Genomic DNA, 27818 nt, shown 5'->3' on the forward strand with positions numbered 1-27818 from the left:
ATATATATACAGCCATTCCATGAAAAACCGATCTAGTGGGTCTCCGAATTCCGTGCAAATTTGCTATTTTGTTCCTTATCCGAAATAAGGATACACGTATTTTTGGATTTTTTGATTTGGGTGACCATTTCCGAAATAGGATGACCAGAAATATCGCGATTTTGCAAAATTTTTATTTTTAAATAAATTATAACTTTTGAACCGTTTGACCGATTTTCAATCTTTTTGGACGAAATGAAGGCTTAAGATTTTGGCTTTTCGGGAAAAATATAAACTTCACAAAAATTGTGTGTTTTTACATGGAAAAACTCAATAGTTTCCGTTTTTTCGTGTTTTGAAGGCCTCGGGACCAAAGGGGCTATTGCTGCTCTCATTTTTTATTAAAAGTTCAGAAAATTTTACGTAAACTGTCAAATTTTCAGCGATGTATGTTTTTTAGTTTTTGAGATATATTTTTTTGAAAATAAAAAATCAGTCATTTTTCATCGGCACACACTGTAGATCTCAGCGCATTAGATTTGTAATGTTTAAAAAAAATCATAACTTTTGAACAGCTCAACCGATTTCCAATCTTTTTTTATGGAATGAAAGCTTAAGGTCTCAACTTTTCAGAAAAAATAGAAAAAAATGGAAAACTTTGAATATATATACTGCAATTTTATTTTAATTACATCAACTACTTTCTCGCAGCTCGAAAATTGTCTAACTTCAATTTGTATTTCAGAGATAGCGATAAACGAGTGATATTTCTGAGTGCCTTGAATTGTTTTTGCATTTGAAAATAGTTGGTTAAGTTCTTGTGTAATGATATCATATTCCTCAGTAGTTGAATTAGAAAAGAAGATTTGTGTAAGCTGCTCTTCTTTCCGATTTTGAGCCCAATCATTGTTCACGTTCTTTTGCAAGACTGGCTCTGGTAGCCATACGTTTTAGTGTCCCTCCTATGGCATCGCATGGCCCTTTTCCATGTGATGTTGCAAACAAATGCCATTCAACTTCTATATCATATTTGATTTTAAATTGACAAAGAGTTGAAAAGTTCTTCCTATTTTTATACTGTGATGCAGCTCCGTCAGACATAAAATATATCTTGTTGACCGTTAATTTGTGATCCAATCGCAAAAAATCTATCATTTTAGATATGAATAAGTTGACAGATACAGAATCATGGTGCAAATCTTCTGAAATTACAACTAAACTTAAATGATTGACTTTGCCATCTTGACAATAATATATTACAAACGGATGCTTGCTGAGCATTCCAATGATGGCTTTGAACTTCATCTTGAAGAATAAATGTGTAGTTTTCCGAAAAATCACAATGACGGGGTTGGTGGTCTGATGGCTACCGCTTCTGCTTCATATGCAGAAGGTCATGGGTTCAATCCCAGGCCCGTCCCTTTCCTCGTACTTTGAGTTGTATATCTCTCACTTGCTTCTATCTTCCATTCTAAATATATCACACTCAAACTATTTGTTCATAGCAAACGCTAGAACCAGAGACGGACAAGAAACCGTTTCCCTAACGCTTCCTACTTCCACGCGCACGCCTTTCTTACGCCTGATACATAGGCAGTCTGCTAACCACAAAAGCAAACCCCTCTGCCATGCCTTTCCCCCAATCCATACACTCCCGCATGAACTGGCGTGGATGCAGTGGAATATACGGTCTACGTGGGAGCCAGTTTAATGCATCATCAATTCCTCCCCCTTCCCCACATTGGTCTGCATTCTGACGTGGCAAGTGCCATTGTTGCCTAAAAATAGAAGATCACCAGCACTTATACACTGAGGATGCCTGTTAGTCCCAAGCAGTCATTCGGTTGGTTCGTTGTGTAAGTGCAGCTGATCTGGCGATACTGGAGTGCATCCACGGGCGGCCAATCAAGCTCAAGCTCAAGCTCAAGCTCAAGTTTTCCGAAAAATCACAAATTACCACAAATTCACCTTCTATCAAATTGTTTTTTGTGTTATTTATAAATGTAGCTTGCTCTTTTTTGATGCAATCTTGAGGTATTAGTTTCTCCAATTTACGAGTAAAATATGATACAAATTCATCATTTTCAATATAACACCTGTCGGTTGTGACCCACTCTTCAAAATGTAATTCGTCAATGCCATTCTCTTCGATTTCTGATAACAAGCTTCGTTCAAAGGTAGTAGAATCTGAACACTTTTCACAACAACGTAAAGTGCAATCCACTGTTTTTGTTTCACATAATAAACTATCAGTAAAAAAATTTAAATCATGCAGTAAATTATATTTCTTTAAACTATGGGTTATCAAATTACCATTTTCGTGAATAGTACATACGCACACATTATGTGTGTTAACAATTTACAATTCTTCGGTCTCAATTTTGCAAAAGATGAAAATCCTATTTGAACACCACTATGTAATTCAGTAAATCGATTAAAAGACTCTCTTAAGGTAGTCATCATTAACCTTTTTTGAATTGCCAGCCGCTTTCCGTCTCTCATTACAGAAACATAATCACGTTGGCCAGGCATCACTCGGCTAGTTTCATCATCTTCGTAAAAGTTTACTACAATTTCTTTTGCTACATTACTTAGCCCGAAAGATGTACAAGATTTACTCGTTCCTTCTAATGACTGTTTAGCTTGTGTTGCCAAATACCTGGATGTATTAAATATATCCATTATTTTCTGAAGCGTCCATGACCTCGGCAATATTGAAAGTAGTTGGAGTTTTTCGTTCCTGGTCGTACCGTCTTTAGAAAATATATCTTTAATTTGTGCAATCATTTCATCAAACTCGTTAACCTTATCTCTGTCAATTTCATCAATTGTATTTAACTTGAATATTTATATTCTTATTTTTTTATTAACTTCTTCATATTTTTGCTTTAAATAATTTATTGGATTCATTTTTTTACGATCAATTGGAGATGTTAAAATACTGGAAATTGATTTGTTAAAAATATCAATATTTACACTTCGTGAACATTCCCCTATTTCAGAATCAGTCGTATTGACCGAGGTCATTGACGGTACAGTTACCAAAGACTCCTGACTTGGAACATTCATTTCAGTATCAGAAGTTACATGTTCATCACTGCTCGATGAGTCATCGCTACTAGATAGTTGAGTACAATTAGACAGTTTTAAACGACAAGAATCGCAAATTTTAAGCTTACTATTTAATTAATTCTGTTCAGCAAATCCCAACAAAACCAATTCTGAATATTATCTTCCATAAGATTTCGACAATGTTTAGAACAACTTTGTTTGAACACTTTAATATATCTTGAACTGATATAACTCATTGCAAAAAAATGATATTTGTACAGCTTCACGCACAACAAAAATAAATACCTCTGTAAAACGCCTCCTTAATCCACAATATAATGCTGTATCTTCTTTCGTAGCACGTCAATTTCACAGGCAAATAAACGTCACCTACAATCACTGAACAATCACTGTTGATACAACACTAATGCTCTCACGGTTTCAGACTTACCTTATATACTACATAGGTACTTCACACTACGAATTTTTTGTACCGCATTTTTTTCAATGATGATTGCTACAGTGATAAAACTTGACAACATAGCGCATTATTTTTGTGCCCATGAAGTACGTTTAAAAAAAGCATCGTTTTTCTTTTATTCATTTACCATGTCCAAATGTATGGGTATGGGAAAAACGTGTTTGTTCATCATACCTACTAACACAGGCAAAAGTGATGAAAACCCTTGTGGAGCCTGTTTAGTAGAATGCCTGTAAATATACAAAAAGATGAGTAGTACTGTTCCTTTTAATTCTACTATTGTATCCTTCGACAGATAAGCGTATTTCAACCTCAACTGTAAAGTCGTCTTCAGTGTTGTGTACTTGACATGACTTGGTTTGTGTTGTTGAAATCAAAATAAAATCATGTACTTTCAAATAATCACATAAAAAAATATTGTTTTAATCTATTTCGATTTTTTTTTTCAAAATCTATAATTTAAAAAAAAATCATAACTTTTCTGTCCATAATTCTTCCATTTTGAAACATTGTGCAATAAATCACATAAGTTGTCCCCTAAAACATTTCCAAAAATAAAAAAAATCGAAACTGCGTTTCTGGAGAAAATCGATTTTAAAATTTTGTTTTTGAAATAAAAAATAATCTGTAACTTTTTTTTACCGTGAATATTTTTCTCCATATAGTCCTAAGCAATACCAACACCTTTGTAGAAGATCTCAAATCGATCGGACAAACCGTTTTCGAGTTACAGTTTTTTAAAGATTTGCTATGCATTTTCCGATACGCCCTTCTCAAAAATAAGGCGAGGTTCAAAATGGCGGTCTGAAGTTGCAAAATGGCATTTTTGGTCATAAAGAATCTGTATGCAAATTTTCAGGCGATTCAAAAAATACAAAAATTAAATTTAAAAAAAATTCGTCATGTTCGGTGGAATTGCTCATATCCGACAACTTATTCATCCGCTGAGGAATCCGACTTTTTTACAGCCCTCCGACGTTTTCCAGCCAAATCGTCAGGTGTGCATTTGACATGAACGTGTGCTCCCTTGCACAAGAGAATTCCGGAGAGCAAAAAATGAACATAGAGAAAATCTGGAATCAAATAAAATATGCATGTCCTTGGGCTTTTTATTGGGTGACACCTCCGCATCGCACAGTGGGCCAGATTTTGAAAAGTCGTTGCATAAAAACCGCATTATCATTATTTATTTATCTAGGCAATAGAAATATTCTTTAATTATAAAATATATGCTGGTATAAAAAATTGTAAGGGTTATGGGAAAATGAATTTTCTCGAATTTTGAAATAAAAAGTAAGGGTTTTGGACATGTGCAGCTATTTAGCGTCCAATCATGTTAAGAATTATTTTTCTTTTTGACTTCTCGTATGTGTTGTTAACTGTCTGAGATTGTAAATGAATGTTTGATTTAGTTTTCCAGCTTAAAACAAAGTTTGGAAATTGGGTTTTTACCATATTTTTGAAGAACTGAAACTAGACCTCTGTGCATCTGCTTCCAACCATCCTTTCCAAGGCCTTCTCTGTCGGACGTCGACCAATGCAGCCTGGCTTTGATCATAGCAACCTGCTTTCAACCGGAGGAAACAAGAGAACGACACTGCAATTTGATTTAATGCTTCAAAATGAAATTTGCTTCTCGGAATCACCACCATTGACCAGTAGCGGACCAGTCACTGATTGAATCCAAAACAGCATTGTGCAATCATTTTTGTCGTCATAACACTAATAGGCTTTCATGGGCATGTTTATTTTTATTATTTTGCAACCAATCTACCATTACCATAACGTTCTCGCGTTTTCTGCTTCGCTATAATTAATTTTCGCATGAATTCCACTAATGGCTTTTTATTCACTTTTGATTGATGGTTAACCGCTGACAACCTTTTTGGACAAAATTCACCGGAATCGCTCACCGATAACATTAAAATTCATGAAATTTTTCCAATTTGTTTTCTCCTTGCATGCGCTCGGCAACATCAACACATCAATGGAATAAAACCTGGTATAAAAATATGTTTTCCAAATACCGTAAACCAGAGAGCAAAGTTTGCTCCTCGGAGGAGTTCACGTGCCGCAGTGGAACGGGTACTTGCATTCCGCTGGCCTGGATGTGCGACCAGAACCGGGACTGCCCGGACGGATCAGACGAGATGTCGTGCAGTAAGTACCCCTTTTATATTGACTAATTTCATATGGGATTTCATTCTTTTGGGAATCGATCATCAACTAATCAAAGCGTAAAACGTTGAGGGTTCGCGAAAAAAACGTTCATTTTTGTTTCATCGAAAGTCGAATGGGAAATCATGTTCAACGTTCTTCCGATTAATTCACTCGAGAAGCTTCCGTTCTATTAATCACCTACCGTAAAAAAATTCGAATTATGCAAATAGCAAACGGAAAAAAACACCCGATCAAGATTTTTATCGACGGTTCTTATTTGCATAGCAAACAGATCCCGACGCCAATAAATCGTATTAATCAATTACCATCGCCCGAACGGCTAATTGCACTGTGAAAATCAATTTCGCTTGAAATGGAAAATGAACTGCTGGATTTCCTGCTCCTCCTCCTCCTCCTCCTCCGAATCGGTCGGATATTAATAATGGATTCCGGAACCGCGTCCCCAAGATCCCCGTTATGAGGAGACCATTGGGCAGAACGGAAACGCGGAATAATATGCATAAATAATTCATTATGTGGCATGCTGCTGCTGCTGCCTTCGCAATTCGATTCATTACGGAGTGGTTTGAATATTGTTTGAGTTGACTAAATTAATCTCATTAAAATTTTTTGAAATGTCGACATTCAATCTCCCAAATACGCCTAGAGAAACTTATCTAGCTGTTTCTCCAAGTTATACTTTAAATTTTAAGGAATTCTTCTGGAAAATCTCCAGAGATTCACGCAAGCATCAGGGATCCACGAAGGATTTTTTATAATTGGCTTAATGGATTCAGAAATTATTCCAAATATTGCTTTCGCAGTTCTTGAGGGATTTTTCTAGAATATTTCTTCTATTTAATTCTTCTAGGAATTCTTCTATTTAATTATTTTAGTAATAATTTCAATGAATCTGACAAGAGTTTCCAGAAATGTCTTATGGAATTTCTCCAGGGACATCTCCATAGTTTCTCTAGAGGTGGTTTCAATGACTCTTTTGCGAAGGATTTTTCCCGATTCTTTCAGTTCTTGTCCTAATTTGTCGAGGTACTTTCGAAGGTGAGCAGTGGGTGATTGTTGATTCCGTTGTGCCCGGTTCACATTCGCGATGTGCGAGTGCGAAAATATACATTTGTTCAGTCGAGGATTGATTTCCAAATGGTGAGCTCGTTTCATACTTACGTTTATCGTGGCAACGTTACGTTTATGTTTTCAAACAAATTTTGGATGGTTCGTCACCGAAAGTGTCGACATAAATCGCAATTCCTGTTTGATATAATATTAATAAATACTTTTTTCGTCAATAACTGAAAATAACCTTCGAAAAGTTCGACATTATGAATGTCGACGTACTTCTCTAATCTTCTACAAATATATATTCATCTAAAGACAAAGACAAAAATGCAAAACTAGTGTTAAGTAAGAGTCGTACTTTAACACCTTTTTCATAGATCGCATAATCGACCAAAGGTGACTCCCATAGCTTGTTCCACCCTCACTAATCAACACCCTTCTCGTGGTGATTATGGAGATGCAGAGGTATTCTCGGTAACAATCATTACAAACCAACATTCCTTCTTCATTCCAACTGGCTGTAACGACTTGTTGGCTGGCATTGATATTGATCAATAATATGAGAGCTGCTTAAATTTGCACTACGAGAGTAAGCGAAAAGTCCCATCCGTTATTCGTTTGGACCAAAGTCTAATTCTTACAAGTTCCGATCAATAACATAGTAGTAATCATTGACATGTACAGTCGGTCTAAGCTTTGACAATCTTATTAAAAGAGATACTACTCTTCTGAGGGTATTTCTTCTCTTAGCTTCCCGGAGTTCTGCCAAGGTTTTCGCAGAAATATCTTCATGACTTATTGGTATCAGGACTGTTACATAAATTCCTTCAGAGATCATCATTTTTTTAAGGTTCGGTGCAGGAGTCCCTTTAGAGATTATTTAAAAATAAAACATTTTCTTCTTCTTCTTCTTCTTCTTCTTCTTCTTCTTCTTGGCATTACGTCCTCACTGGGACAAAACCTGCTTCTCAGCTTAGTGTTCAATGAGCACTTCCACAGTTATTAATTGAGAGCTTTCTTTGCCAAGGTTGCCATTTTCGCATTCGTATGTCGTGTGGCAGGTACGATGATACTCAATGCCCAGGGAAGTCAAGGAAATTTCCATAACGAAAAGATACTGGACCGACCAGGAATCGAACCCAGACACCCTCAGCATGGCGTTGCTTTGTAGCCGCGGACACTGACCACTCGGCTAAGGAAGGCCAAAAACAACACAAACATGTTTTTGGGAATTCCCTTAGGGATTCCGCTAGAGTTTTCTTCAGAGATTATTCCAAACATTAAGTTGAGATGTTTCCTGCACAGTATATGCAACTCTCTCTAATGAATTCATCTAGCAATATCGTAATAGAATGCCCATTGGATTATCTTCGATTATTTTACAAGACTAACACTGTGGTTTATTTTATACACAGCGCTCGAAGCCAACCCTTACATTTGGGGATTTTTTCTTATATCCGTACAAAGTGGGCCGAAGGGCACCGAAGGGTCTCAGATTTTCATGAAACTTTTTCCACAGGCAGGGCTCATCAATATATAAATTAAAAAAAATGAGAAAAAATCAGGGTCGCTTTTTTCCCGGAAAACTCAGTTGGAATTTTTTGTTTTCCTCTGACACTACTTACTTTGAAAAATCATAACTCAAGAAAGAAGCATCGTAGAAACAAAGTTTTTTTTTATGAAAATAAAAGCAAATTTTCTCAGGAATAAAAAAAAACCATAACTTAAAAACAAAAAATATAGTGCATTTCAAAAATGTCAGCGATTAAAGCTTATGAAATTACCTTCTCAAAAATATATTTTTGAAAGTTTTCCACTAATTGGAACATAGTTTTTCCGGCTTTTCTTTACGAATTTTCTCAACGGTGTAAAATTTTGTGTAAAACTGTTTCCAGCTAACATTTTTTTTATTCCTGAGAAAACTTGCTTTCATTTTCATAAAAAAAAACTTTGTTTCTACGATGCTTCTTTCTTGAGTTATGATTTTTCAAAGAAAAGGCTCAAAATGGCACATTTGCACATATTTTACAAAATTGGCCATAACTCAAAGACAAAAATAAATAACATTTCAAAAATTTCAGCGATTAAAGCTTATGAAATTATCTTCTCAAAAATATTTTTTTTGAAAATTTTCCACGAGTTGGAGCATAGTTTTTCCGGCTTTTATTTACGAATTGTCTCAACGGTGAAAAATTTTGTGGAAAACTTTTTCCAGTTATTTTATTTTTATTCCTGAGAAAATTTGCTTTTATTTTCAATAAACATTTTGTTTCTATGATGCTTCGTTCTTGAGTTATGATTTTTCAAAGTAAGTAGTGTCAGGGGAAAACAAAAAATTTCCAACTGAGTTTTCCGGGAAAATAGGCGACCCTGAATTTTTCTCAATTTTTTTTTGACGTAGAAGTACGTCTTTCTTCTCTATACAGGAGTGAAATTGAAATTTCAAAACCGAGAGCGTTACGCTGGCATGAAATATTTTAAACGTTTATAACTTTTCGCTGGCTTAACGAAATTTCTTGATTAGCACCTCAATCGAAAGATAAGACATCAAAGCTTCATGTCGTTTACTTACTGAATCCCACATACCTGTCCAAATAGTTTAATAACTGTTTTAAAATAGAACGTTGATTTCAAGCAAATCTATAAATAGGGGTGGCTAGAGAAAATTTGACGTCATTTGCTTTTCACTCTCCGATTGGCTCGCATCTCAGCAGGCGACAGATCGGCTTGCTCTGACCGGGCGTGCTTTTCAGGCACAGACATCGATAGCGAAGGACGCCCCCGTTTGTCTTGCTTCGCTCAAATCAAACTGTCGAGCGAGCGAGAGAAGATGCCGTCCGAAGCTAAAGCCATCACCGCTGCCGTCGCCTAGAAGAAGAAGAGGAAGCAGTCCACAGGTGAATTTGCGGTCGAACTGTGAACACGGTCGGGCGAGTCATTCTCGCTTTGTGGTTCACCGCTTGTTTGCGTTCACCCAGCCATCGTCATCGCCGCCGCAAATTTCATCGGCCGAGAAGCTGTTGACCCGCGCTTCAAAATTTCGACTCGTGATAAAATCATCATTGGTGGTCAAGAAGCAATCCCGTTAGGGGCAAATACCAGAAGCCCCCTGAGTTTTGCTGGTCCGAGCAGTGTTATTTATCCGTAATAACATCGAAGCTTACAAAGCCATCGGTTCTTTTCAGAGCCATCAAATTTGTGGAAAAGAGTTGAAAGAGAAATATTTCCGACTTTATTTATAACTTTTAATATTCCTAAATCAATTTCACACGGCTTCATATAAAATTTCATTTGTCATGAATAATTTATGACTCAACCATTTGAGATTGTACTCGCGGACGCTGCTGCAGTGCCGTCGGGGTGAGTGCTCAACGATTATAAAATAGAGTGGCTTTTCCAACAGCGCCTTTAATGTTCCATATTTTATGGGAACACTTTGATTAGGAAAATTATCCCATGTAACAAAATTGCGACATGTTTAGAATGCTTTTGAAAAGACATTCTCATTGAACAATTGTAATAATTTTGGCACCCATGAATCAGAAATTTACCGTCATAATAAAGAAAACTATTGATTATCAATAGCTCGTATTGAATATTTAGGGAATGCCAATCATTCCAACAATTCATGTTCGACCAATTTCTCACGTATTAGTATTCTCCACAATTTTCAAGTAATTCCAAGCCCAACACATTATTGGCACATACCCATTTCCCAGACTGGTTGATCAGAAAGAGCACAAAAGGCTCCTCCCTTCTCATCTGATATTCCAAGGTTATAAAACATGCTGCCTCCGTTGGATTCAGTTTCATTCCATTTCCGCTTTCGAGCTGGTAAGAGCTCCTCCGAACTTGCTCACTATTGAGCTACGTTTCCAGATTTCAACTAAATCCCTGTGATCCGCTACCCTGTTGCTGTTGTGCACCCATGAAATATTTAGCTGGTTTGTCGAATGAACTGAGAACTTATTCACATCTTCTTATTCTTCTTCTTCTTTTTCTTCTTGGCATTAACGTCCTCACTGGGACAGAGCCTGCTTCTCAGCTTAGTGTTCTTATGACCCTTCCACAGTTATTAACTGAGAGCTTTCTTTGCCAAAGTTTCCATTTTTGCATTCGTATATCGTGTGGCAGGTACGATTATACTCTATGCTCTGGGAATTCACGAAAATTTCCATTACGAAAAGATCCTGGACCGACCGGGAATCGAATCCAGACATCTTCAGCATGGCTTTGCTTTGTAGCCGCGGACTCTAATTAAACCACTCGGCTAAGGAAGGCCCCAACTTATTCACATGCATTTGCAACTTTTTCGATTTTCCATACAAAATGACCAACTTTGGTAAGTTAGATCTCAGTTATTTATGGAAATATTGTCGAATGAAACATTCACAGAATATCAGATGTAACTTGAGTTTTAACATATATTTTTGAATGATTTTTCCAATTATAAGTTTTTAAGTAATAACGGTTTGACTAAACTGTAATTTTCGACGAAAAATTCAAAACTTTTTATCTTAAATTCTGATAGCCTTACACAAAAACTGTCTTCAGCAAACTTAATCATCTCGTCAAAATCTACAACTTTGCTGTTTAGTTATGTCAATTATAAAAAATCGTCAAAAATTCACTTTAGTCAAACCGTTACTGCTTTTCAACGTGTGATTGGAAAAATCACTCAAAAATATATGTTAAAATTTAAGTTATTTCTGATATTCTGTGAGAATTTCATTCAAATCGGTTCATAAGTAACTGAGATATGGTTTATCAAAGTTGGTTATTTTGCATGAAAAATCAAAAGAGTTGCAGTTTTTTTTGACGTTGGATAACGTCCTTCGGCAACATATGGGGGTACAATTTAAAAAAAAACGAAAAATTGAGCATGTAACGAAAAATGGTCAGGTTTTGACCGCTAATAACTCAGCAATTTGTCGATAGATTTTCAATATTTATACATCAATCGATCGGAAATGTATCTACGCGTCGATTCAAATTGAGGACACTATTGATTATTGGCAACAAACTATTGAAAAATCGTTAAATGTTGACCCCTTTCTTATCTAACCAATCACGTTCAAGCACAGTTTTGGGTTCCGCTTCCCACTATAAAAGCGCACTGGTCCTGCTTCTTCCCTCAGTCTTCTTTTTGCGGTCGGATTGTTTACACGGTCGGGCGAGTCATTTTCGTTTTGCGTTTGCTCCCGCCGTCACAGTTCAATTTGTGTCGTCGGAAGAGGAAGACGCAAGATTGATTTTCGGCGGCGATGACGGCGAACTACTGCCGCTCGGAAAAGCGTCCAAGCCGTCGTCATCGCCGCAGCAAATTTATCCGCGCTTGCAGATATCGACTTTGAATTCAGCATCGGTGGTCGAGAAGCAAGCCCGCTAGGAACGAAATACCACAGGCCCTCTGAGTTGCTGATCCGAGGAGCTGCTTCTAATCGAGCGTCGGACTTGTGAAATCGCTCAAGATTTTAAGAGTGAGCATCGTTTGCAGATTTCGACTTATGCCCGGTAATCAACAACCCGTTGCTCTTGTGCGCCATCCACGTCACGTCATTTAGCTGGTTCGTCGTATAAGCAAATCGGCGCTTTTCAGGGCCATCAAATGTGTTGAAAAGAGTTGAAAGAATAATATTTTCGACCTTACTACATCTTATATTTCTCAATCAATCTCACAGCTTCATACAACATTTAATTTGTCATGAATTTGATACTGTATTCGCGGAAGCTGCTGCAGTGCCGTCACAACATTTCACAATGATTGTAAAGTAGAGTGGCATTTCCAACAGCTTCTTAAACTTGCCATATTTTATGAGAACATATGTAACAAAATTGCGACATATTTAGAATGCTTCTGAAAAGAAATTCTCATTGAACAATTTTCATCATTTTGACACCCATGGATCAGAAATTTTCCTTCATACAAAAGAAAACTATTGATTATCAATAGCTAACCATTGAATATTAGAAATTTTTCTACGATTCGATTCCAATAATTAAAACTATTGATTTTCATGAATAAACTATTGAAAAATCGATAAATATCAAGGCATGTCTTATTTTCCATAGAAAAGCACATTTTTCTTGTGTATTCCTAGCACAGACATCATTGCTCGATATCTTAGCCACTTTCGTCATGCAAAGGGAAACGCCCCTTTCGGCCTTCTTCTTACTCCTCTTTATTCTATCGTGTTCAGTCGAAGCCAACCAAGCTTCAATGAGCCCCGCGCACATCAGTCAATCGTCGACCAGCAACCGGAGAAGGACTCCTATCGGAATAAATTTTACACATTCGTCGCTGCCGCTGCTTCTGCTCTTGTTTATTCCCAACCCAAGCTAAATGCTGCGGGTTCCGTGAAATCGCTCATCATGGCCATGGGCATCCAGCTAGACCATCAAATTCGTTGGGAACTCGTCTATAAACCTTGAAAATTGCCGTCGGAGGAGTGAGCAAACCAATGAAAACAACGAAGCACAAAATTACCGACCGCATTTCGATTTAATCGTCTTCGGTAATCTTTTGGTGTGTTTCTGTCTAACAATGGATTGACAACCCAGTTCGATCGACGGTGACTAGCCCCAACCGTCCTTTTCAGGACGACCATTTCATTTTGAAAGAGTTGTGAGAATTTTCTACCGTGAAGAGTGACATTACTGGTGATTGGATGTGATTGATTCAGATTTTGGTCAGTAATTTGCATGCAATCATTTATCACGGCTAAATAATGCTTCTCGAGAATCACAGTGTCAAGAAATAAAATTCCTATTGTGCGCGCGTGGTCAGGTAAATCGCGAATAAGACATGAATTAAAAATCCATCACGGTTTGCCTCGCAATAAGCCATTTTACGAAGCCTGGTCAAATGACAAGAGACCTGGGATTTTTCAATCATCGGCGTCAGTTTTCGCGATGATGATGGTTGATGACTGTGCGCATTTCTAGCGTAGCTTTTCATCCAGGCGAAAACTTAAATGGAGAAAAATTATTAAAATATTTCTGATCACAAAAGTGCTTTTTTATATGCAATATGTGTTACAAAGAGGTAGCTGATACAATAACTAGGTGTAATGTTGCAGTAACGAACATTTTTGGATCTCATTTTTGTCATTTCCTCCATGTCCTCGTTTGGTAAGATGAGGCGTTATTGAAAATCACGCTGGATTTAATCCCAGGTCTCCTGTCAATTGACGCCGTTGCGGCGATCAGCTGTTCCGAAACGTCTCGTAAAATGGCTCATTAGTGATGATTGAATGATGCCGTTGTCGTCGTCGCATGCTAGAGCGATCAGTAAAGAGCTAAAACTTATCAGCAACAGCTTTGATGACGTTTTGATTTGGTAAGAAATTGTCGATCGAATCGAAATACACACACAGAGAAGACTGCAAAAATGCTACCGCCGCCCGACCCGTGCGACGGGAACCTAGATAAAACTTTGTTTGCCATTTATCTCCGTTGAAAACTTATCATTCGAAATTACAATTGATAACTAAATATTAATTATTCAATTGTGGCCCTGTAAAGGGTTGTTGTTTGAAATTGTGCTTCAACGCAATTTAAGCGCCTTCGCCACGGATACGACGAGCCAGCTGGATGTACTTCGGCATAATGGTGACACGCTTGGCGTGGATCGCGTATAGGTTGGTATCCTCAAACAAACCGACCAGTTAGGCCACGCTCGCTTCCTGCAGGGCCATGACGGTCGTGCTCTGGAATCGCAGATCGGTCTTAAGGTGAAACGGGAGACCGTGTAATTTTCACTATCTTTTGTCTCACTCTAACAATTATCATCGAAACTTTGCAGAAGCAAATCTCTAGTTTTAGTGAACCGATTAAACTGAAAATTTAATGGGTTATGCACTACATATATATAATGCTAGTGATACATTTTTCGCATCGATATATTGAGTGGTACTTGAGATTTACTTTTCAAATGGAGAGGGTGATTAAAACACCGTCCCGTGGCCTTAATCAAGAAGTCCTAATCGATTTCACCGCCAGCAACAACGATTGCTGTGGCGCACAAGATTCGCAAACTCTGCACCTGTTGTCAGATGATTATGGTGATATTTACGCTGCCGAGATCACTATAATGAATTGTCGGGCACTACTGGTTTGCTTCTATATTTCTCCGGATACCACAATGAAGCAGAAGAAGTTCTTCATGGCGCGGAACTTCTTCGAGTATCAAAAGGAGACCATGCCAATCATCGTGACAGGTAACTTCGACATCGATTTGAGCAAAGAGGAGTACACAGAGTTAGCGGACTTCATGGACAAGAGCCTCAACCTTAAACTGGCTTCGGAATCCACTAAAGCAACCAATCTTAGTGGATCATGAATGGACCTAACGTTCAACCGGTAGATTTGTTTGGAGAGCAAAAGTTACCGCTCATGCTTCATCTTCCATCGACCGGTTCTATCGGTGTTGAAGTGTTAACCGAACCAACCAAATAATAACACTCAATGTCCATAATAGATCAGAATTGACATGCAACAAATAGTTTGAAAATTGATTAGATTTTTTGTCAGTACCTAGAAATCTTTCATAAGTTCGTGACGGTCCTAAATCAGGAAATAGAAGAAGCTAACGTTATCCAACGTCAACTTGGCGGTCGTATCTCTGAAACAACCTCTTACTTTTGACGTTGGATAACGTCTTACGGCAACATACTGGGGTACAATTTCGAAAAACGAAAAATCGCTCGCGTCACGAAAAGTGCTAGAATTTGCATGTTAATAACTTACTAACGCCCGGATAGATTTTCAAGATTCTTGCACCAATCGATTGGAAATCTTTCTACGAATCTACTCCAACAATGAAAACTTTTGATTCTCATGACTAAACTATTGAAAAATTGGGAAATATCGAAGCATGTCTTATTTTTCATAGAAAAGCACATTTTTCTTGTGTATTCCTGACACAGACATCATTGCGCGATATCTTAGCCACTTTCGTCATTCAAAGGGAAACGCCCCTTTCGGTCTTCTTCTTACTTCTCTTATTATCTCGTGTTCAGTCGAAGCCAACCAAACTCGCGCATCAGTCAATCGTAGACCAGCAACCGGAGAAGGACTCATATCGGAATAAATTTTACACGTTCGTCGCTGCTGCTGCTGCTGCTGTTTATTCCCAAGCTAAAAGCTGCGGGTTCCGTGTTATCGCTCATCATGGCCCTTGGCATCCAGCTCGCCCATCGAATTTGTTGAGAATGTGTCCAGAAACCTTGATAATTACCGTCGGAGGAGTGAGCATACCATCGAATACAAGGATGGACAAGAAAGCACAAAATTACCGACCGCAATTCAATTTAATCGTCTTCGGTGAGCTTTTGGTGTGTTTCTGTCTAACAATGGAATGAAAACCCAGTTTGATCGACGGTGACTACCACCAACCGTCCTTTTCAGGACGACAATTACATTTTAAAAGAGTTGTGAGAATTTTCCACCGTGAAGAGCGACATTACTGATGATTGGATGTAATTGATTCAGATTTTGGTCAGTCATTTGCACGCAACCACAAATGGGACATGAATTTCCGATTGTGCGCGCGCGGGGCAATCGTCGACAGTGTGTGCATGAGTCGGATAAATTGCGAACGGCACTTGAATGAAGAATCCCTCCCGGTTTGTTTCGCATTTAATGATGATTGCATAATGCCGTTATCGCCGTCGCTACCTACATGATACTAGAGCGATCAATATCAACTCGTCGAACACAGAGCTAAAACTAATCAGCAACAGCTTTGTTGACGTTTCGATATGGTAAGACATTGTCGATCGAATGGAAATACACACACAGAAAAGACTGCGAAAATGCTACCGCCGCCCGACCCGAACGACGGGAATCTATGTTAAACTTTGTTTGCCATTTATCTCCGTTGAAAACTAATCATCCGAAACTATAATTGATAACTAAATAAATTATTTAATCAATTGTGGCCCTGAAAAGGGCAGTTATTTGAAATTGTGCTTCGATGCAATTTCAGCACGTTCGCCACGGATAGGACGAGTATCGAAAGGCTTCGGATCCCACTTAAGCAATCAATCTTAGTGGATCATGCGTTGACCTTCAAGCGGAATATTTGTTTGTTGAGCAAAAATTATCGCTCATGCTTCTTCTTCCATCTACTGGTTGAAGAGTTTATCGAACCAACCAAATAATAACACAAAATGTTCATAATAGGTCAACAATGGCATGCAACAAATAGTGTGAAAATTGATTAGAAGAGCACTTATTTTCCTCCTACAAGAATTCTGTGCCAATTTTCGGATTTTCATACAAAGTAGGCCAAAACCGTATCGAAAATCGGTCGAAAGTTAGTGTTGGGTCGAAAATTGGTGCTGTTCTCTCAGAAATCTTTCATAAGTTCGTGACGGTCTCAAGCCAGGAAATAGAAGATACTAATGTTATCCAACGTCACTTTGGCGGTCGTATCTCGGAAACAATCTCTTACTTTTTAAGTTCCATCACGCCAAAGGCAGCAATTCTCCCAAGAGGGTTGACTTGAGGAATGAGCTGCAGCGCTTAGGCAATCATCGATTAGTGACGCTTTGAGACGAACTGCGTGAAATACTGGATCATAGCGGCCAAGCCTGCATATTGATGAGTATCAATGTACAGAGCCTAAATGCTCATGCAATGGATATTGCTACAGACCAAAGCACTGGACCGATTCTATCGATTATCACGATCGAAGCACCCGAGCTATCAAACATCTAATCTACTGGAGGAGTTTGGCGAACCTCAGCTGGAGCCAGAAACCGATCACCCAACCAAGCAACACAAGGAAGCAACGACCAAACAAACAAATTCAATCATCCGGCATTATTCCTGGAACACCAAACACTGGTTCTCGGAACCACAGAACGACAAATGGTTCTTTTCAGGACTACCAAAATAAGTCCAAAAAGAGTTAACTTCTGAAAACTTCATCCGATCAATAACAACACAAAACTAGTACACTTTCAAGTTCATACACTTGACAAATCAAATTATTAATCATCGTAGTTCTACGTCAACCCCGCGGTAATGTAATAGACATTACCCACCCCAAATTTTTCATATATTGATGAGCCCTTCCTGTGGTAAAAGTTTCATGAAAATCTGAGACCTTTCGTCCCAAACCCGTACGGAAATAAAAAAAATCCCCATTTTCAAGAGCACAAGTCTGATGAACCAGATATAGATTTCTAGTATTCTTCACCATTTTCCATTCTCGGTTTTTTTTTTTCAAATTTTTATCGATTCTATTTCATTTTCGTTTCAGTTTGAATTGAATTAGTTAATTTTTTTTTTCTTCCCAAAATTCAATCTTATTTAATTGAACCGCGCAGCAAAATCAACCTTTTCGCGCGTTCCCAAGCCTCTACATTATTATTATTATTATGATCTTTATTGAAGAGATTTGTAACCCGAGGCTGGCTCATCTCGGAGATCCATTACATTTAGGCTTGCCGCTCTTAGAAATTTTCCAGCACCTTATTTAAAATATTATTTTTATTTTTATTCGAATTGAATTTCCAGTTTGATAAACCTTTTTGTCATTAAATTCACCAAATATGCCAAATTGGACTTAAACTTTCATATGAGACATAGTTTCATTGCAATTTCACGATTTGATATTGATTCAATCGAATTTTGAACATACTTCTTTTCTTTCAAATGTTCAGATACAACTCTTTTACAAATCATCAAAAAGTACCTTTTCATAACGAAAGTGTTACAAATATTATTCTCGTATTCGGTACTAACCTTCAAATGGATTTCTACACTAAATTAAGCGCACAAGGGCTTCATGGCCGTGCGGATAATGTCATCAGACGGTTAATCGCATCGTGCCATGAAGTGTGGGTTCTATTTCCGCTGCAGCCGTTGAAATTTTTCGTCAGGAATAATTCTCGGCTGTGCCACTGCTGAGCATGCTCGTTGGCGTAGCTAGAACTTTCTTCTGGAGAAGGCCTAGGGCGATTTGCACAATTTTTGTAGTTTGAAAAGATTTGTATCAAGTTTATTTATTTGTTATTTAGTCTCATTTCAATTTCAATTTTCACTACTCAAAATTTTAATTCTTTGTTTTATCCAGTCCAATAAATCCTTCAAGAATTCTAGCAAAAAACTCACGATGAATTTCCTTTGTGATTTTTCCACGAACTTTTCAGGTATTCAACCATGTGCCTTAAAGAGATTCCTCTGAGAGTCTCTCCTAAGATTCCCACCGAAAATTATTTCCAGACTTTCTAATCTAACCAGAATCTCAATCAAATTTCTGGAAAAATCCTTTGATGAATTCTGAAAGAGAATGCTTGAGAAATGCTCTCAATCATTCCTCTAGCCATTCCATGAATACAACCATTCCATGAAAAACCGATCTAGTGGGTCACCGAATTCCGTGAAAATTTCTTTTTTGTTCCTTATCCGAAATAAAGATACACGTGTTTTTGGATTTTTTGATTAGGTTGACCATTTTTAAAATAGGGTGACCAGAAAAATTACGACTTAGCAAAACAAATTATTTTTAAAAAATCATAACTTTTAAACCGCTTAACCGATTTTCAATTTGCTTGGACGAAATGAAAGCTAAAGATTTTGACTTTTCAAGAAAAATAAAAAGTTTTCACGAAAATTGTTTTTTTTTTTACATGGAGAAATATATAAAAAATTTCGTTTTTTGCATTTTGAAGGCCTTGGGACCAAAGGGGCTATTGCTTGAAAGTTCAGAAAATTTTACGTTTACTGTCAAATTTACATTGGTTATGATTTTTTTATAAATTCTAGTTATTGGTATCCTCTAGGTGTTCGTTAATAATTTGCTTAAGATGGCCAGAAACTAGTACAAAATTTTTTTTATAATAATATACTATTGTTCTCCTGGGATATCGTCCGTAAGTTCTTCCGAAAAAAAAATACCAGAGTTTCATCCAAGTCTTTTCCAGAGACTTTCTCTTTAAACTGCACTAGCGATTCTTCTGAGAATTATCTGAAGACATTTTTCATCAGATTCACTAGAGGATTTTGCAATTCATGCTCGAACTTCTCAAACAATTTCTCCAGAGATTCCATCAGGTATTCTCTTGGGTTCTAGGAATTATCCAATTTTTCCGAGTTGTAATCTCAGAATTCCTATTTTCCTATTTTTATCTTATTTCTTGAGTAACACACACGCAAAAGTTTTGGATGAACTTTGTTGGAAATTTGGTAACTAATTTCAGCTTAAATATATTTCGGAAAAATTAACTATATTCCTGTCGGAAAATTCAAGAATTCATCGCATAATTTCTGGAACTTGTTGACGCTGTACTTTATAGAAAAGCTTTGTAGCGTTTACCAAAAAAATTGTAGTTCTTCCGATAATGTTTTGTATGAACTCCAAAGTTTCATGATGCTGTGAACAGATTGTTGTAGAACCTTTTTTTTTCTACCTTCAGAAAATAGCAAATATTTTTTAAGAGTCTATTTTTGTTTATTTTGGTAGAACTGTAGAACTCTATCGCGAAAATATAGCCGGTATTTTTAAAGAACATTACCAAAGATGTATTGTGGAAAAATTCAAAATGTAAGATTTTACTGAATTTAAATTCAAGAGGAAATTTTTACATTGCTTAGAAAATTTGTTTCGGAATTTCTTATGGAATTTCCGAAATCAGAAATCATACGTTTAATAATTCTGCAAATTTTTAAAACTCCAACAATTCATCTCTTTCTTAAGTTTTTTTTTCAATTGCACCACGAGATGCCTCATGGACGCAGAAGTTAACCTGAATTCGATTGCATCTCAGGCCTCACTCCTCTTTCCGTACTCTTCATTTCTCAGTTCTCATTCTTCACTTCTCATTCCTCATTTCCTACTTCGTAATTCTCATTCCTCACTTCTCACTCCTCACCTCGTTCCTCATTCTTTACTCCTCATTTGTTACTCATCATTCCTCATAACCCATTACTCGGCTCCTCATTTCTTTCTCCTCACTCTACATTTCTTATATTTCGTTCCTTATTCCTCACTCCTCATTTCTCATTCCTTTCTCCTCATTTCTCACTCCTCATTCCTCATTTCTCATTCCTCGTTTCTCGTTTCTCACTTCTCATTCCTCACTGCTCCCGCCTCACTTCCATTCCTCATTCCTTATTCCTCACTCCTAATGCCTCATTCCCTCTCAAGGGATTGGATTTACCCTCTCGGGGGAATTATTTTACCCTCTCAGGGAAGTTCATGCATTGGCTTGATGTATTTCACCACATAACATACCATCAAGCATAACACAATATAGTCTACTTTATTTGAAGAATTATCACAATACTGTTTTCTGATTATTAGACTGGCCCTAAAACAAAAATGTTGTAAAACTCAACGGGGCACCCTCTAGATATGTGCTTCAGGGTAAGAAAAAAGCTCTCTCAAAATTTCAACTCATTTGGTTGCTTCCCCAGCTGGCGCATTCAATTCGAAGTTTGTATGGAATATTCGTTTCAAATATATAGAAGATTGACCCTATGTCACTGTTTCGTTCGGTATACTAGTTGATCGCGTTCAAATGAGCCCAGAACGACAAATACACTTGTTGATACCCCAATGAACCTAGTTGCAGAAGGTTGTATCTGGATTCAAGCTCATTTTCATTAACCTTTCAGTTGTTCAAAGTTAGGCTTAGATCGGCACTCCCGTACAATCACATATACGCATGCACCTTGTGCCGCAGCTCGCCCAGCGCCATAGGTGGCTATGATGCGCTTAGTGGCTACCACCCGGCTATGTGGAAGAAATACTAAGCAGTATTGCAAATCTACTTCAGATAGGTGAATTCAATTTCAATCTTGAATCAACCTTCTACAATATTGTTCGCTATAGTATCAAGTAGTGTTTTTGACATTGTGAGTTCAATTGAACGCGCTCAACAATTGTCTTAACCCGTATAGGCCTGAGTGAAAGCAAAAATACTTTAACCCTTACCGCTCAGCAAATACTTAACGGATTCAAATAATTTTTTGTCAGTATACTGGCCCACATATTTAGTTCCTAAAAGTGGCCAAGGGATCTCGGCAATGTTCCTGTGGTTGGAGATATTTTGGTGGGTCACTGGGTCAGGTCGGGTAAAAAAAGGATATTTTTTGGGACACGTCAAGTTGTCTTTATTTATTTGCAATGGCAGCCTTTTTATTTTGCATAAATCATTAAGATCTGATATTCAACATTATAAATGAAGAGGTCAGCACCATTTAGAATGTACTGATTGTAGCCATTCGGGCTTAATACCCTATAGAACCGGCTATACGTTTGTTGGATACTAAATCGTTTCAATTCTCTAACAGTAGAGATTATACATAATAATTTACTGAAATACGTTCCATGAGCTTGGCACATATGTTAAGATACAAATTGGCCACTTTGTCGTAAATTTGAGGCATCCTGGAGACCCAAAATGGTTATTTCAAAGGTCAAACAAATGCAGGACACAAGGTTATCCAATTCAATTGTTTCTCAAAAAGTTTACGCTGATGCGTTTGTCTTCAAATTCCTTGATATAGTAGCCACATTATAGCCGATTCAGGAAATTATCTGTAACTTGAAATTTGCCTACCTCCAGGGGCACAGAAATACAGCACCCTTCTCAGGCGACCTGACCCAGTAACCCACCTGAATAAATCCAGACACATGAACATTCCCGAAATCCTTTGGCCACTTTTAGAAACTAGATTTGTGTGCCAGTATACTGACAAAAAATAATTTAAATCCGTTAAGTACTCGCTGAGCGGTAAGAGTTTTAGTAATTTTTCTTTCACTCAGGCCTATACGGGTTAACCCAGACATGCGATGATGTGCTGTTTCCCATATGTTTGAGCTTAAAATCCCATATCAACTTCAATTCAAATGCGCCAGCTCATGGAACGACCAAATGAGCTGAAATTTTCAGGAAGTCTTCTTCTTACCCAAAGGAATGATCCTGAGGGGTGCCCCATGGAATACTACAACTTTAATTTTCTCCCATACTGAGCTGGGCCAGTCTACTGATTATGTTCAAAGTTAGTTATTTACACAGTACATTGCACTTATTAAAACTGTGTCGTTCATAAATATAAAATAAAGTGATATCTTATCCAACATTTGAATTCCCTACAAGCAACAAGAAAAACAATTGCGATTTCTCATCGTAATAGGCTGTTTTCCAGCACGCCAATCTGTCATGAAACGGCCTACTTTCCTGCCCTGAAGTATGAAGTGCGGGAATAGTCATTGCGCAACTGAAACCAGTGTTGTAATGATTCATTACGCAACGCTTTCTCATTACGCAACTGTTTTACACTAGGTCCGTCCCCATGTCTGTTTTAATTTTGTATAAATTTTGTCATTATTATTGATCTTGAGATATTCAAAATTAGTAATCTCATATCCGAGCCACTGTTCCCGGAACCGCATTTATAATAATTGGGCGGCATCATCGTCGTGGCCGTTTCATACGGGAAGAAACCACGGATAGGGGCGTGATGAGAAACTAAACACACCCACGCCACACGGACACGTTCCCGACGGGAGCTTTGAGATATACGAGTGGAGCTGTGAGTTGCACGCACGACTCATGTGCGATATCATCGCGGTGAGATGGCGCTCGTTCGCCTGCATTTATACTGCACGATGCACCTCTCCATTGATGATCCCCTGTTGTGGTGATGATCCACAACGGAGAACGGTCACACACGGCTCGAACCGAGATTACGCGGTGGATTAATTAGTGTCGTTCGGCGTGTGCCTTCGCCTTAATAGTGTCTCTCCATCCAGTCAGTGGTTGAAGGCGCGTGTCCTTTTCAAAGCCATGGCTGTGCGATGACATAGGCATGTTCGGGGTGCTCAGGGAGGGACCTTGATTGAGTTTGGTGAGATCGTTCCATTTTTGATATTTTTGACATTTGGCAAAAATACAAAAATTGAAATGGATTGCTCACCAAGGCAACATATAAAATTTTAGTCGAGATACTTTCGGGCACGCCTCTGCACATCGTAACCGGCACAGAGACACAACAGCAAACCCCGTACGTAATGCATCACGTGATGCAAAACAGATTCAATTTGTAAACCCATTCATCGAACCGTGCCTCGGATTAATGCAATTCATTGGATTAGCCCGGCATAATGGCAGCGAATGGGCTAGTCAATTTCCCCGTTGATTGAGATCGGAGCAATAAAAGGAGGGGGATGTTTGCAGGACCGCTACTTAATTAGATGGCGAGTAAATTTATGTTATGGGCATTTTGCATGCCATGGGATTTCCGTCGTAGGTCGAATTTGATCGTTTTGTTTCGAGCTTAGGATGATGATAAAGAATGGTGGAGATTTTCGATGGCGATGAAAGCCAAATTGTGCTTGATTATTAACTTATTCCAGTCTTAATTATAGTGATATCCAGTTTTAAGTTATTCTTCTATTTTTTAGAATTTGTAATATATTTTAATCTTTTTCTTGGCAATACGTCCGATATAACTCGTTCAAAAATTGTTCGAAAAATAATGTTTTCACTAACTGACAATCAATATTTTATTTTCCCCGTTTTTTTACATCAATAACAATTTGCAATTGTTAATTGTTAACTCCCATACAAGAAATAGTCCCAATTTCACCGGCTGAGAACGATTTTTTAATAGATATTCGGTTATGGAAAGAAATTTACCTTAAACGTGACCTCTACAAGAAGATACATCGAGTTATGGAACTGTTGGTGAATGGAGAGCACAATTTATGGAAATTTGAAGGGACTGAGAAATCTGATGAAAAATATCGATTCGTGAAATTTTGCTGGTATAACGGATTTCATGTGTTTTTTTTTTATTTTTAACACAATATTTTTCTTCGTTTCATGCGAGTTCAGCCATTCCATGAAAACCGATCTACTGGGTCACCGAATTCCGTGAAAGTTTGCTGTTTTGTTCCTTATCCAAAATAAGGATACACGTACTTTTGGATTTTTTGATTAGGGTGACCATTTCCGAAATGGGGTGACCAGAGAAATTGCGATGTTGCAAAATTTGTATTATTTAAAAAATCGTAACTTTTGAACCAGTTGACCGATTTTCAATTTTCTTGGACGAAATAAAACAATTTCACAAAAAATGGTTTTTACATGAAAAAAAAAAACAATTTCCGTTTGTTCGTGTTTTGGCCTCGGGACTTTCAGCCCCTTTGAAGTTAAAAAAAAATACGTTTACTGTCAAATTTTCAGCGATGCATGTTTTTAAGTTTTTGAGATATTTTTTTTTGAAAATAAAAAATCATTCATTTATTACACTGCGGAACACGTTTTTGTCTCCAGCACCAAAATACCGCTATTCACTTAATTTAGGGTTGCTGAATCCATTGCCGTTTTCAGAAATATCATTGCACGTCTAGTTTTTGAGATATTGACTGTTGAAAATGCAAAAAAATGACTATTTCAGCCCACTTGCATGCAAGTTTGCTAGCTTGTAAGGTAATATATTACCATAATTTGCCTCAGAATTCAAACTTTATGAGTTGTGGGCCCAGATAGCCGTAGCGGTAAACGCGCAGCTATTCAGCATGACCATGCTGAGGGTCGTGGGTTCGAATCCCGCTGGTCGAGGATCTTTTCGTGAAGGAAATTTTCTCGATTCCCAGGGCATAGAGTATCTTCGTAACTGCCACACGATATACATATGCAAAAATGGTCAATCGGCAAAGAAAGCTCTCAGTTAATAACTGTGGAAGTGCTCATAAGAACACTAATCTGAGAAGCAGGCTTTGTCCCAGTGGGGACGCACAGTGGGACGAAACTGAAAATTGACGGTCAAAACCTCTTAGAGGCGTTTTAGCCCATAGGTGTCTTCGGGACATTGTTTTGAATTAGCGTCCCGAGTAATAATAAAAAATAATTTTTAAATTAAAATCAATAGAGCACCCGAGCAAAAAATTTTTTTTTTAAAGATTTTTTTGGGCGATCATTCTTTCAGCAAAGTTTTAGTTCATTTTATTTTCAACAACTTTGCTGAACATGCTTGATATTTTTGACTTCGTTTTCACGGTTAAATTTTTAAATTTAACCTATTTTACCATAAATATCAGTTTTTTGACCATTTCAATGCTCAATGTGCAATTTACGAACATGACATGTTCTACAACATTTTATATATTACAAAAATACACAAATTTGCCGAATATACCAAAGCTGTGAAATCATCACATCCAAAGATATAATGAAATTATGTTAAAATTTACATAATTTTCGACCATATTTCTAAGCAAGTTTCTCCTGAATCGGCAATTTTCGGCAGCTATATTTAGTATACTTCGATGCCTTATTATATCAGTTAAAGCCCCATGGCAACAGAATGATCGGGTCTCACAGGGCTTATTGATTTCAATATTTTTTTGACGAACTTGGAATTTCGTATACTCACAGTGCAATACTCTGTATTAGTTGTATAATAAAATAACATATTAGTAAACACCTTTATCACACTAAAACTGCTCAATTTTAGCATCAAATTGTAGTTGTCGACGATTATTAGGCTTCGGTCACAATGCGTGCAAATTAAGAACAAATAATAATATGGTCGGTGTTCAAACAGACTGAACCAAGTGTTTTTTAATGATTTTAGGAAAACGTACCCCAGGCATTCGAAATATCAAAATATTTGCATTATTTGCTGTGATGATAGAACATATCTATTTGATGATACGTCTGAATCAAAATACCATCAGAAAAATCAAAATTGATTGTGTTACTAACATATCTCTATGACACCAAAATGTCATCTGGTCCAGTCTGTCTGAACATCGATCATATGTATTTTATGAAAAAAAGCAAATAATAATAGAGAGTAAAACATAATTTCACCTGTTGAACATAATTCCTCTAATTTTTCAACTATTACCATTTTCAACCAGTTTGTTGTGCCGGCCGAAGTGAACTTGTGTCCAAAATTGCTGGTACTACCTACCTAGTAAATTCTCAAAAATAGTATTTATTTTAATAAAACATTGTTTTTTGATAGCTTGTCAATTTATACAGATGTCTTCGACATAGTTGTTAAGATTTGTGATATAAAAAATAACAGAACTTCCCAAGTTTATTGACTGCACTATGAGCATACAAAAGATCAAAATAAAATTCCATGCTTGTCAAAAAAATGGTTGAAAACAATAAGCCCTGTGAGACCCGATCATTCTGTTGCCATGGGGCTTTAACTGATATAATAAGGCATCGAAGTATACTAAATATGGCTGCCGAAAATTGCCGATTCAGGAGAAACTTGCTTTGAAATATGGTCGAAAATTATGTAAATTTTAACATAATTTCATTATATCTTTGGATGTGATGATTTCACAGCTTTGGTATATTCGGCAAATTTGTGTATTTTTGTAATATATAAAATGTTGTAGAACATGTCATGTTCTTAAATTGCACATTGAGCATAGAAATGGTCAAAAAACTGATATTTATGGTAAAATAGGTTAAATTTAAAAATTTAACCGTGAAAACGAAGTCAAAAATATCAAGCATGTTCAGCAAAGTTGTTGAAAATAAAATGAACTAAAACTTTGCTGAAGAAATGGTCGCCCAAAAAATTTTTTTCAAAAAAAATTTTTTTGCTCGGGTGCCCTATTGATTTTAATTTAAAAATTATTTTTTATTATTACTCGGGACGCTAATTCAAAATAATGTCCCCAAGACACCTATGGGCTAAAACGCCTCTAAGAGGTTTTGACCGTCAATTTTTAGTTTCGTCCCACTGTGGGACGTAACGCCAGAAAGAAGAAGAAGTGTATAACAATACTTATCATCATAGTTTGTAATACTTTCAATGCGAAAAATTTATTTTATGAAAGTTTAGAGAATTGTTGTATTTTGCCATATAGAAGAAACGAAGAATTTTGTATGGAGACTGCAAGCATGTTGAAAAAATCGGTTTAATCGAAATTTAATCGCGCAATTTCAATCAAATTATGTCTTAAATGAAAGTTCAAGTTCTATTTTGCATGTTTGGTGGATTAGATTACAAAAAAATTGATAAATTGTACTTTAAATTTCATGTAAACATGAATAAAACCAGTGTTTTATACAACTTTGGC

The 27818-nt window shown here is 37.1% G+C and overlaps 1 protein-coding gene across 18 annotated transcripts in view; it reads left to right on the forward strand.

Moving 5' to 3' along the window:
* The window catches only part of LOC5576021 (very low-density lipoprotein receptor), a 1100036-nt gene that overhangs the window by 806524 nt on the left and 265694 nt on the right, over nt 1-27818 (forward strand). For 17 of the 18 annotated variants that reach the window (XM_021855964.1, XM_021855956.1, XM_021855970.1 and 14 more), the window contains one exon: nt 5549-5671. The exons of the other annotated variant lie outside the window; for it this stretch is intronic. In XM_021855964.1, the coding sequence (XP_021711656.1) occupies nt 5549-5671 (123 nt within the window). The remainder of the gene's footprint in view (nt 1-5548; nt 5672-27818) is intronic. 18 annotated transcript variants of the gene reach the window in all.

This window comes from Aedes aegypti, chromosome 3, assembly GCF_002204515.2.
Source record: "Aedes aegypti strain LVP_AGWG chromosome 3, AaegL5.0 Primary Assembly, whole genome shotgun sequence".
NCBI lineage: Eukaryota > Metazoa > Arthropoda > Insecta > Diptera > Culicidae > Aedes > Aedes aegypti.